At 40.5% G+C, this 12298-nt stretch overlaps 1 protein-coding gene across 10 annotated transcripts in view; it reads left to right on the plus strand.

Annotated features, from left to right (window-relative positions):
* The window catches only part of RhoGAP100F (Rho GTPase activating protein at 100F), a 63560-nt gene that overhangs the window by 37487 nt on the left and 13775 nt on the right, over positions 1 to 12298 (plus strand). For 5 of the 10 annotated variants that reach the window (XM_069129770.1, XM_069129772.1, XM_069129776.1 and 2 more), the window contains exon 1: positions 11156 to 11743. The exons of 1 other annotated variant lie outside the window; for it this stretch is intronic. In XM_069129770.1, coding sequence (XP_068985871.1) covers positions 11459 to 11743 — 285 coding nt within the window. In that variant the 5' untranslated portion in view covers positions 11156 to 11458. Of the gene's footprint in view, positions 1 to 11154; positions 11744 to 12298 lie in introns of those variants that run through there. 4 more of the 10 variants (XM_069129773.1, XM_069129777.1, XM_069129768.1 and 1 more) reach the window with 2 other exon arrangements.

The raw sequence follows: 12298 nt of genomic DNA on the forward strand, positions 1-12298 counted from the left end.
AATCAATTCTCGCCTAATCCCTACGGATAACTGTAAACAACTTCGTAGACAGGTTTGTTAAATCTCTACTACGTGACGACGCTATACGTGGTCCCTGTTTAACAGTGGAAAAATCCTTCTGCATAAGAACAGCGGAGAAAGAGAAAATCTGTCCGCTTAAACGACTACGAGTTGTCCCTTCAAAATAAAAAAATAATAAAAATGACCGACGCTAGAAAAGTACAGGAAAATTGTACAAGAGGACAACTATGACGCGATGTAATCTGAGATAATCATGGTAATCTCCAATACCATTCTTTTCGTTCATCGCGAACGCTAAGTTTCTCAAATTGGTATAAAACTGTGAGAGCTTACAAAGCAACGCGACTGACGCATCTGAGCAAGGTACCTTGGTACTAAATAACAAATTACTGCTCGAATAATGAGAAAGATTATCGGCGACAAAAGGCCGATTAATAGGCTATCGGTCGGTAAGCGTCGGCGACAAAAAGCCGATTAATAGACTATCGGCGGTAAGCGTCGGCGACAAAAAACCGATTAATCGGCTATCGGTCGGTAAAAATAGTGGATACGAAACACGTGTCAAGTTGCGTGTGGTTCTTCTTCTTGCAGTGATACCAACAATGGAATCACGAATAGGATATAAATAACGGGTATGTGTGGCTACATGAAACCTGGAAACTGGAAAGATTTTCTCGAGCGTAGCAAATCGAGGAGAGACGGAGATATTCCTGTATTTTTCTTCGATAGGATTATAGGCGTAGCTTGTGCACGGACGAGCAGGATTACCCAATAAGCGGCTCTTTCTTTTCCCATGGCCGATTCCGGGGCCGATATCTTCCGAGTGACCGACTCCGCTACGGAGTCGAAAGTTCTCTTCAGGCTTGTCCAAAGCCCACTTCAGAATGTTCCTTTTATCGGAATCGCATTCTAGGAGACTCTTTTTGAGTGTTAGAGACATCTTTGGTATATGGATTGGACAACGCTAATTCTCCTTTCGAGGAAGAGCCTTTTTTGGGAATTGTTGGAAATAGAACGAAGGTGATTATCGTATTTGTTTAGAAATATTATTCCTACGCGTTGCATCTTGGAAAATCTCATAACAAATTTTTTACTCGCTTTCCCTTCATTTGTTATTCCAATTATTATGTTCAGCTTGGTTTCTGTTTTCGATTCCTATTTAAAAAATCATAACCTTTTGCTTCGTTCTAATGAGAAAATGACAAGAACTGAGAAATCTCAAATGACTTGGTGTTCTCTTTCTATCTGTGCATTCCATGTTTTAGGTTGATGGTAAAACAGTAGCAAACAGGTTTAAGTGCACAGCCCCTTGTTTTCGAGAAATTAATAAATTCTTTCTATATCTGACTTCGTAAATTCTTTTAAATTGATATTATGTCTTTTTTAATATTAAATTTTTACAATTAATTTCGCTAAATTTATTCTTGTTTATTACAGTACTTCTGCATGTTTTTACAATTTTGCAGGTGGAAATTGTAACGAAAACATATGAAACAATAAATTACTATTCTTGCCATATCCTTGTAGATGGAAGATATTTACATCGGTCGATGTCCCGTCACTCGATCCTTCAACTTCAAATCCCTCAACACCACTATTGGCTGTTATGATTTACGAAACTAATAATTAATAGTTTCCACCTGAGGAATCTTCAGCGAGAAGTTCATCTACTGCTCAGTTTCAAAATCGCTCGTTTATGCAAGTAATAATTAGTTAGCTGGTTTCAAAGAATTTCTCGAAAGTTGCCAGTCGACTTGCAGGAAGAACGCATCCTCGAAGTGGTAAACAAATTCTGAAAAGTTTGGTCAGCGATTCGCTGCTGAAGTCGAAGGTTACAATCCGCGAAGACGATGTCAGGCTGGCGTTATTAATTTATGGAAATGCCCCTCTTTCGCCAGTTCGAGAAGGTTACCAGCAATTTACGTTGTTAATTGCGAAAGTTTGACTGCTCCGTGGCTCGTGCCCTGGTTATTAATGTCGCCTACTCTCTACGCACTCTGGTAACGCATACCTCGTATAATACCTTTTTTTCTTCGAGGTCAGACCCACTGCAGCTCAGAAATCGTGCAAATGATTCGTTTGCTGCAGAAATGTTGTGAAATGGCTTTTCATTGTATGCGAGTGTAGAAAAGTTTGTTAGCCAAACTTCTTTCTGTTTGGAAAAGAAGCATGACGCACATGGTGCGTCATTAAGGAAACCGTATTCGTTTAGAGTTTCATATCTAGAACGATAATCGATGAATACGCGATATTTTTCTCGATCATTTATACTATTTTTAATGTTTCCTGGCATTTTGCACGGAAATCAGTCACTTTTCATGATAAAAAGGCTATGTCAAATATGTCGCAGCGCCAGATTTAAAAGTGTTGAACGATCAATTTGGGGCAAATCGTTATGAACTTTCAAAATTTAGTAGAAACGGTCCAAAATAGATTAATTAAGATATTGCATTTTTCTCTTAGCAAAAATTGATGTCTAGTCACATGTTTTGCTGCTGAAATAATGCAATTCCCAGACAATGAATTCTTGTGATTTTCGTATTGTAGAAGCATTTGATCTATATCGAAGGAATATCAATTGGAACAGGCATGTTCAAGGGATTAATTCTAGTGTTGCATCCCTGACATCGTGTGAGAGTGGTTGGAATCGATATTAAATTCCCAAAAGCATTTTATGAATTCAATAAAAGTGACCTAGTTGAAGAGGAACTGTACGATGCTTGGTGAAAGTGGAACAAGATAAATAGAATAGTATGTGTGTGTGTGTATGTGTATATTGTAATGGTGGAAGAGGAGTTGCCGAAAATTTTATTGCATTCGTCCTTCGCTGAAAGATTCCACTTAAACCGGTAACCGTATATAGAAGTTTTATAAAACTTCATTGAAACATAACCTCTTCAAAGAAAGCAATCTCCAAGTTTATTAAAATCTGAGGACCATTAAGTAATACAAACCTCAAATGCTTCTTTTATTTCATAAATTTGATTGGTTGTAAAGAATTATGGTGACTCTCCTACCCACTTCCCACATCCGAGCTCGCATTACCTTCACAATTGGGATTCCCATTTTTAAGAATCATGTAGACTGTAGGTTCTAAAGACCAGTAAGATCCTAACCTATACACAATGGTTTAACACATCTGCGTCTAGAAACGCAAATATATGCGACGTCTATTTGCTTTGAAGAAACGTATTACTAAAAGAAAAATCTTTCAGATAAATTTAGGACACGAAAGATTAACGAAGAAACTGAGTGATTTACGATCGGAGTTATTAATATTATCGTTAGAACCACCATTTTCAAAAACTAGCATCTAAAATTAAAATTTTAAATAAAGCTAAAAAAAATAGGATCTAGTAAGAGTCTGTAACCGCTCTAAGCACAAATTATCCGGCAGTAAATAGTACCAAGTTATCCAGTAGCTTGAGAAAGGTGGAGGAATCGCGATGAATCCGTTAAAGGGAAAAAATTGGACACGCAGCTTTGTTGCAATCAACGGCTCGCTTAGAGGCCGTATTAACTTGGTAAAAAGCTAGTACATTGGCGCAATATATGTCACGTATTGTACGTACTTGGCTACGTACATACAGGCTACAGGCGCCCCCCTGTACTTAGCTGCGTACGTACTTCTCACCGTACTCCCGTATGTACATAGACCGGGTAGACATATAGTGAGTGCACACTGGCGTGCATCGACCTCCAGAGGGGGATAGCGCGCGCACACAGAGACCCAGTGTAGAAATGTGGTCAAACACCCGGACAGAGAGGGTTCGAAACCGAATGAAAAAGAAGAGTGTGGCTCCACCCACACACCTTCGTTGAGGCGCGTGCGCGTTTATGTGCGCGTGTGTGTGTAGAAGCAGAGAGAGAGAGTGCACAGTAGATGAATTCAGTTCAGTTCGAGCTACTTCAGGATCGTGAGACGCAGGCGCGTTGACCGAGCATCGTATTGCAGGATCCATCCCTCTCCTCGTACAGACTGCCCTTTGTTTCTGAATTTTTCCTGTGGCTCTGTCTGTCTCTTCTTCTTCTTACCTTCCTTCCCCGTCTTTCGATTGTCTAGTTTCTTCTTTAACTTCTTTCTCATATATAAGGTGTTACGAAAATATGTAGCTGACTAAATTTTGATGTAGGGTCAAACACTTTTGTAGGCATTTCGGGCACATTTGTAATAGCGGAAGAAGGTTTTGTAGATAGTTATAGGTTAGGAAGATTCTGTTCTGGGAGGTATAGAAATAGGTTTCGTTACGTTGGATATTTGTGAAATTGGATCTTTTTTTCTTATCCCCTATTGTTGGTCTGTCTAATTTCTTCTGTAGTCTTTTTTTTGTCTATATAGGATGTTGAAACGATACGTAGGTGATCAAATATTGTATCCCTATATATTTCTAAGATTCTTTTGCTCGCTACTAGGAAAGAGCAAAATGTGAACCTAATGTTAATCTACTCCAAACTAAATTTAGCCACCTATGTGTCTTCCTTTACATGGCATCCAGCGTACATTCTTCTGATTGTTCTGCACATCACATTGAGTGCATGTAAGCCTTTCCTTACATGTAGGATCATTTCTTGTTTCTTCTTTGAACCCCGACTTTGTTTCTTCTTATTTCTTCATTGTTTTATCTGGATTCCATTTTTCCGTTTCCAATTCTTTGCCCCTACCGTGTTTGCCTATCCTCTTTTATCTCTTTTGTCTTTCTTCAAAGTACACATCAATAATTTTTGTACCGTCCGCCCTTTCTCTATATACTTCGCGTCCCTTTTTGAGTATACTTCAGTTGTTCTTGCCCAGTCTGGTCTAACATTCGGTATTCTTCTTTCCCAAGAATGCTCTCGCCTCCCACTCCTCCTTATATGCCATTCTTTAACCCATTAAGAATACAGATCGCGTTAATACAAAATTTTATCCTTATTTTTTCGTTAGACAAATTATTTCATTGAATTTTTTTATTTCATCATTGAGATTATGGAAGATAATTTCAAAAATATTTTTAATATCCCTTTCTTCACTATACTTTCGTCTATCTATACCTTATAATTCCATATACATAAGTCAAGATATTTATACCACCGTAACCACCTAGTTTTTCAAATCATAGAAACATCTTTCATACCTCTGATTTATCTAGTATTCTATAAAACACATATATATTCTATCTCCTTTTTCCAATAACGTAGCATTTACGCATTATTCCACAAGTCCTTAATGGGTTAAGCTTCCACAGTTTGCTCTCTTGCAAAGCATACTTCATTTATCCTTACTCAGTTTTCCCCCTCGTCTTTCATCTTTTCTTCTTCCATGCACGCTTCGAGCTCTTTTTCTTCTTTTACACATCTTTTCTCATCAACTGGCCATCCCACCACAACCTTCCCATTCCTCTCCTCCGGTGTCCTTGTCCGTCCTACTTCCCCTTTCTCCCACCACCCAGGCACCACTCTCCCCACCATAACCCCAACCTATCCCCACCACTATCACTGCATCTCCTTCCAGTGGACCACAAGCGATCCTCCTTCTCGTTCTCTTTCGTCCTCGAATCTCTCCCACCGCCGTACATTTTTTCGACCCCGAACGATGCCGAACGTGCGTACGCCTGCGTACCCGCCGTTACTACTTACTACTACGTTTTACTACTGATACTTCCGGGCTACTACGCGCAGCAGCGTAGCTTTACGCTGTTCCACCTTTACGCTACCTCCCTCCTCTTACCCGCTGCACCCTTCAACCATCCTTTCATTTTTTCTATATTTTGTCGTGGTCAACCTATCTTCATACTGCACCATCGTTTTTCATCGTTTGATCTAATCGAGCAAAAAAGACCGATTTCTTTGATTTTGGTTTTTGAAGGCTGATATGAGTACGTTTTTTAGGTTAGAAATCGGATGTTACTGAGGTTTGTTTGGCGTTTGAAAATTTGTAGAGTTTCTTCATTTTTAGGTTAGAGAGTTGACCGTTATTGCTGTCCTATGTTACAAAACCGTACTTAATATTTGAGGTTAGATTTAGGAAATATTGAAGATTGGTTCTTACATACAGAGAATAAAATAGCAACTTAGGAATGATTTGTGATACCTGATGGTAAAATTATCATGATATCTTGGTTTAAAATTTCACTATATCAGTATTGGACTGAGCCTCGCATTGATAACAATAGCATTAGTCAGAGCAGGTACTTACGTTCATATCAAGGAGTTTTCAAGTAATTTTTGGTATCGATGTTCTCGTTTCATTTTATTCTCCATTGGGGTTGATTTGAACGAGAGAGAGCCAATGGAGCGGTGCCAAATTGAAACAGAACCGCGGTAAATCGGCCGCCTTGAATCCAGCCCAGCGGGACACGTTTCGACGTTAGACTAACCCCCTGCCCTCCTTCCACGTTTTTCGACCCTTCATCGAATCTCTTTCTCTCTCTACCCCAGAGCTGCCCACTTCTCCACACTCCGTCAGCCACAAAATAGCCACTTGAAGCTTTGAAAGTAATTCATTTAACGCTTCACGCTGCGTTAAAACTGCGCTGGCCCTGTGAACGATTAGCGAAACCGAAATGATTTATAAATCTCTTCTTTCAGCTTTTTCTCTTTTACTTTTCTTGATTATATTAAATTTATTAATACTTTGATTAAATTTGGTGAAGAATTTTTCACATTATTTTTGAATATTTGAATATGCTTTTATCAATGATATATGATACAATATTAAAGGATCTTCTTTCTAGACGAAACCTAACCTAACTTAAAGAAAGTGAGATGTTAGACTACTCCTAAGCATGATTTTGTAAGTAATGTTATAGTGACACTATGTTGAAAGATTTTCTTTTACGGAACTTAATCCATCCCAAATCTGAAGTAAGTGAAACATCTATTAAACTATTCTTCCATGACACTATTTCCAAGAATTGTTCTTTAAGGTGAATCCCCTTGATAAATCTAACCGAAACTAAACCTAACTCAGACGTAAAGTAAACGAAGAGTCCGTTACACTCTCACATCTACTTTTGTCAGTAATATATGGTACTAGTTTCAAATTTTCTTCTATAGCGAGTCCCCTTGCGAAACCTAATCTAACCTAACCTAATCCAAATGAAGAGAAGTCAGTGTAAGTTAGGTCGAAAAGCAGTATTAAGCTTAGTTGCTTCATGATTTGTTACATAGAATGAAGAGACGATAAGAGATTGAAAAATCAGTCGCGATCAGCGAAGCGACCCAACAGGGTTCTCGATACCGGGACCGCGGTCAATCGCGTTAAAACGCTGAAACAACGGTAAAACGAGGATCCACGAGGCGGAGGCGTGGACACACAGCTCAGGACACGTAAAATCCGGCCGTTCCTGTAGAAAGGTCGTCACGCCTGCGCCAACAATTTCGTTCGAAACTCAATGAAACGCCACGCTCTAATACCAGCCACGCCGAAGAAAAAGTGCCCAACCTCCCTTCTCCACCTCCCATTCAAATTAATTCCTCGTGAAATAATTTGCCTAATACACAGAGAATAAAAGACCTTGATGACCTGTATTTTCGTTCGAAAAGAAAAAAAGACGTTGGTTTTTATGACGGCTGGAAAACGAGAGGAAATTTTATTTTCCAAACACGGTGCTTGTTCGGTACAAACTGAAAAAAATTAATGGCTGCCTCTAAGACAATTTATCAGGTTGTTGAACGCGATCTTATGGAAGATATAGTGATTTCTAAATGACACTTTTGGTACAATGATTTCTAAATGAATTTTGGTATTTATTGATTCTGTTTGACGATATTTAATGACACGAATTCCTAAATAAACTTCGGTGACTCTGATCCCATAAATATAAGAGAAGATATAGTAATTTCTGAATGAAGTATAATAGAAGTTTTATTTTCATCGTTTTATTTTAGGAAACGACAACATTTTTGTTCTGGCTGCGTCACGGGCTGCCAGGAGCAAGGATAATGAGAAAATAATTGGTTCCCAGAGTTTGTATATGGAAGAGAATTGCTTTCCAGAGTGTTCGCTCGACCTCGATTTGTATCTGACCCAAAATCCAGTTCCGCGCGATTTCGAAAACACTTTGTTGAAATATGTGAATATTCATATTTCGATACAAATAATTATCCTGAAATTCACTAGTATCTACTCGTAATCTATGGAAGAGGAATTTTTTAAAATTCCCTCATTAACATTCTATTCTTAACTTCATAGTTTAATATTCACTGATTTAAAAAAGAGCAAAGTTCGAGGTTATAATACCTATTATTAATACGTTTGTACCCAGTGACGCACGCATATGCGTCACGCGTATGTTCCACTGTGCGTCTGACGACGTATAGTGTCTTCTACTGTGTGTTTCAAGGCACACGTCTATACCTTACGAGTATACTCCACTGTGCGTCTGACGACGTATAGTGTCTTCTACTGTGTGTTTCAAGGCACACGCTTATGCTTTACGAGTATATCCAACTGTGTGTCTGATAACAAACGAGTATTTTCCACTATGGCTCTAAAGATGTACGAGTATATTCCACCGTGCATCTATGGACCCATCCGTAAGCGTTATGAGTATATTCTCTTGTATATCTAACGATAAACGAGTATTTTCTACTGTATACTCTGATAACAAATGGTTATATTTTACTATACATCAGTAGTCGTGCTTTCAAAAGAATTTGCTACTAGAAGAAAAATCTTCCAAATACAGAGCTTTGCTTCTGCACACATCATCAATACCATAAATAAATCTATTCTTGCATTCATACGCGAATTTCCCAAACCTAACCTCCAAATTCCACTCCAAAATAATTCCACAGAAAACAAAATAGATCTGTCGCAAGAAGCAAGAACCTGAGACCTTAGACGATTAACGTGGACCTTAGCAATGAATGCAGAATTCGTGAAAGGGACACGGTTGCAATCAGAGAAGCGAAACATTAACGTGAGGTCCGCTAGCGCCATTACAGGCATTCTTCCTGCAGCTTGGAAGCGCAGCCACCATTAACACCACCGTTACCACCATCAGCACCTCCGTCACGGGTAACATTACTACGTGCAGACGCGTACGAGCCATTGCACCTCCTTGCCAGAGGCGAGAGACGACGAGATTTTATAGTGGAGGGGGTTGTCGAACCCTGTAGGAGTTGCTCGATGGAGAAAGAACGGGGGAGAAGCCAGATAGAGGGACAAGGAGCCACGTGAGAGATAAATACTTGGAGAAACAGGATGAAGACAGTAAGAATTAGGGTTGGTTAGGTGGAGAAATCGGAGATTAGAGCTGGCTGGACGAAGGAAATGGAAAGTTATGAGCGGAACCAAGGTAGAAAGAGCCAAGATTCTGCACATGATAAGATGATGAAACGAAAAGAAGTTGTAGCAAAGGGTATGAATGAACATATGGCAATATGTTTTTTATAAATGATCTTTTATTCCCAACTTTTACAGAAATTAAACGAAGGAAGGACCTGACTTACAAATTTATTAACCAAATTTTTAAAAGCTATAAAGATACCAGGATTACCTTAATTGTGTTCCATTTTACAGATTACCATAGCAAAGATTACTGTACCAAAACCAGTATATCGTTATAACAAAATTTTTCGGCTTTAGACTAAGATCTTAAAATAAGGACTTGCCTAACTTGTGACATTATAAATTCCCCTAATTAAACAAGCAGATTACAAATAACACCAGAGACAAAGGATCCACGACAACATTCAAATAATAACGTTTGTATGTCGTTAAGTTAGCAGACAGAGGAACTAGGATTGGACCATTTCTGTGTAAAGTCAAACAGCGCTGCAACTAATCAGCAGTTGAAGGAATAAGCAACTTACAGCCAGAGAAGAGGCAGGATTTGCGGTGGGGAAAGTTGGAAAGAATAGCAATGCAGACAGAGAAAAGCGTTTATGGCTTACATAAAGGAAGAAGCACACAGGGGATCGGGAACTGTACAACCGTTCTGTGTGCGTGTCTGGTGGATAAAACGAATTGTTGGGAATGGTAGAAAGATGTCAAGAGACGCGGCGAGTTGGATGCAATTAGAGAAGAACGGGCTGCATCGCGAAATAAAAGCCGGATAAATGAATATCCTCGAAGCAGGGTAAAATGGGTCGAAGTAAAAATAATGGGAAGATCAATGACGAGGATCTGCTCTCTGAGGCGAGTATGAAAGATGGAAGAAGGAACATGGTTGTAAATCGTGAGAAATGAAGAGGAGGAGAAAGGACCAAGCACAAAGGAGTATTGATAGTTCTGGATGATGAAGAAGAGCTGATAGAGTCTAGGTTGGATCAGGCGAGCTGCAAGACGAAAGGAGATGCTGGTGAGAAACAGGTTCTCAGATTAGCAAGAAATTTGTTCTGCACGAGATTCTCCAAGACTCTGTTCAATTTTGCATCACACAGTACAAGGAATCCTTTCGTAATATTATGAAAAAGAATTAGTCTTTGGTCACAGTAGATACGTGTTCTTAGCAGTCGAAGGTGATTAGGACCCCTCAACGATCCCAATATGCGTTTCTTGATATCCCTCGATGACTGTTCGATAATTGTTCCCATTTTGTCCTGCAAGAAACATTATCAACCCTTAATATATCACACCAAATCTTAATCTTCCTTAATTCCTGTTCGATCTCACAAACTCCTCAATGCACTCATCAATAGCCTTGTAATAAATGAAAAAACAAACGAACCTAACAAAATCTCAAAGAAACCAAGTGGAACCTAACCTAAAAACTAGATACACCATATCGAAGAAACTCAACAATCAGCGACAACAAAAAAGTCGCGGTAAGAAGAAGCACATCCCGATTCAAAGAAAAACCTGCACAGAAGGAGAGAGAGAGAGAGAGAGGGGGGGGGGGAGAGAGAGAGAGCATAGCAGAAATCAAACGGCACAGAGAGGTGCACAGAGCTGGCAGAACGCGTAGACGTAGCCAGAGAAACCCGGCAGCCGGTGGAGCGAGACAGCTATAACGTATAGACAGAGATAAAACGAGTGGAACAAACGAGGGGCGGCAGCGTAACCGAGAATCACCGCGAGAGACAGAGTAAGTTAAGACAGGGGTGGGAGGTTTGGTCGAGGATGGTGGTGGGCTACGGTGACGTCACATCGGGTCGATACTCACCCACACTCCATTTCCCGGTGTCGTGGTGACCATGGGGGCGCAGGCGCGGCCTCGTACGCTCCTGAGCGCTCCTTCCCGCCATATTAGCCAGCATGGGGTAGGCGAGGATGTTCTCGAGGGGTGATACGGGCTGTTTCTTCTCCCGTAAGGTAATCCGCGTACCTGCGTCGCGTGTCCGGACCCCCTGGTGTCGTGTGCGGTTTCCATCATCGAACGAGAGAAGCCTAATTTGGGTCTCCCTGTGTGGACTGACCGGATAGTGTGCTAGGGTGGACCGGTAGCCCAGTTGTGTCGGAGGTCTGTAACGACCCCACTGTAGTAGACCCCACTGTGTTCGTGTAGCACGCATGGATAAACGTACTATTCCAAGAACGACGGACCTCGACACCTCGAGAAGGAGGAAAGAGGAACAGCAGAGGGCCTGGACACCGGTTGAGACCAGGGAGAGGGGTGCTGAGGGCTGCACGACCAAGGCTGAAGAGCTCCTAGCCGCTGCCGCCGGCCTTCCTGAGGACACGTCTAACAAAAGGGGCTGCAAATCGGCCGCGCAAGTGTGGATGTCTTTATTGTCCCTCTGTGATCGGATGTGCGGCTCCGCCGCGTGGCTAGTGCTCTTCACATGCCTCCACGGGGTGCGTTTCCGGATCGCGTGATCTGCTTTGAACGAAGGGAAAGAGAGAGAGAGAGATAGATAGATAGAGATAGAGAGAGAGAAGCTCTTACGATGTGGAACGTGTGCCGGCTACTCGCGTGCTGGATATAGACTAGATGTAGGATGCTTGTAAAGAGGATAGTAAATGTGATACGCATGAAGCGAGAATACGGGTGTAGTAGTGATGGTGTTAGGGGTTTATAGGAGTATGGGTATGTAGAGCGACCAACGGTGAAATTGTGAGGTACAAGAAGAAGAGATTAACTGGGTTCTGATCAGTGGATGACAGCATTCATCGGAAGAGAAAATTTTAAAGCTTGTGATTAGTATCTTTATTACTCTCTGAGATTCTCATCTGAATTCCTATATAGAATGTTGTATGGGATACTATATATAATACAATATACTTTTGGCCTAGAAGTAATATTGAGAAAATAATTTTCCTTCTTTAACAATGTCGCTCAAAGTTCTTGAGTTGATGCTCTTAATATTGAATTTTGAATATTGAATGCTACCATATTTGGAAATTTTTTGG

This window comes from Bombus flavifrons, chromosome 16 (genome assembly GCF_040668555.2).
Source record: "Bombus flavifrons isolate JBK064 chromosome 16, iyBomFlav1_principal, whole genome shotgun sequence".
In the NCBI taxonomy this organism is placed as follows: Eukaryota; Metazoa; Arthropoda; class Insecta; order Hymenoptera; family Apidae; genus Bombus; species Bombus flavifrons.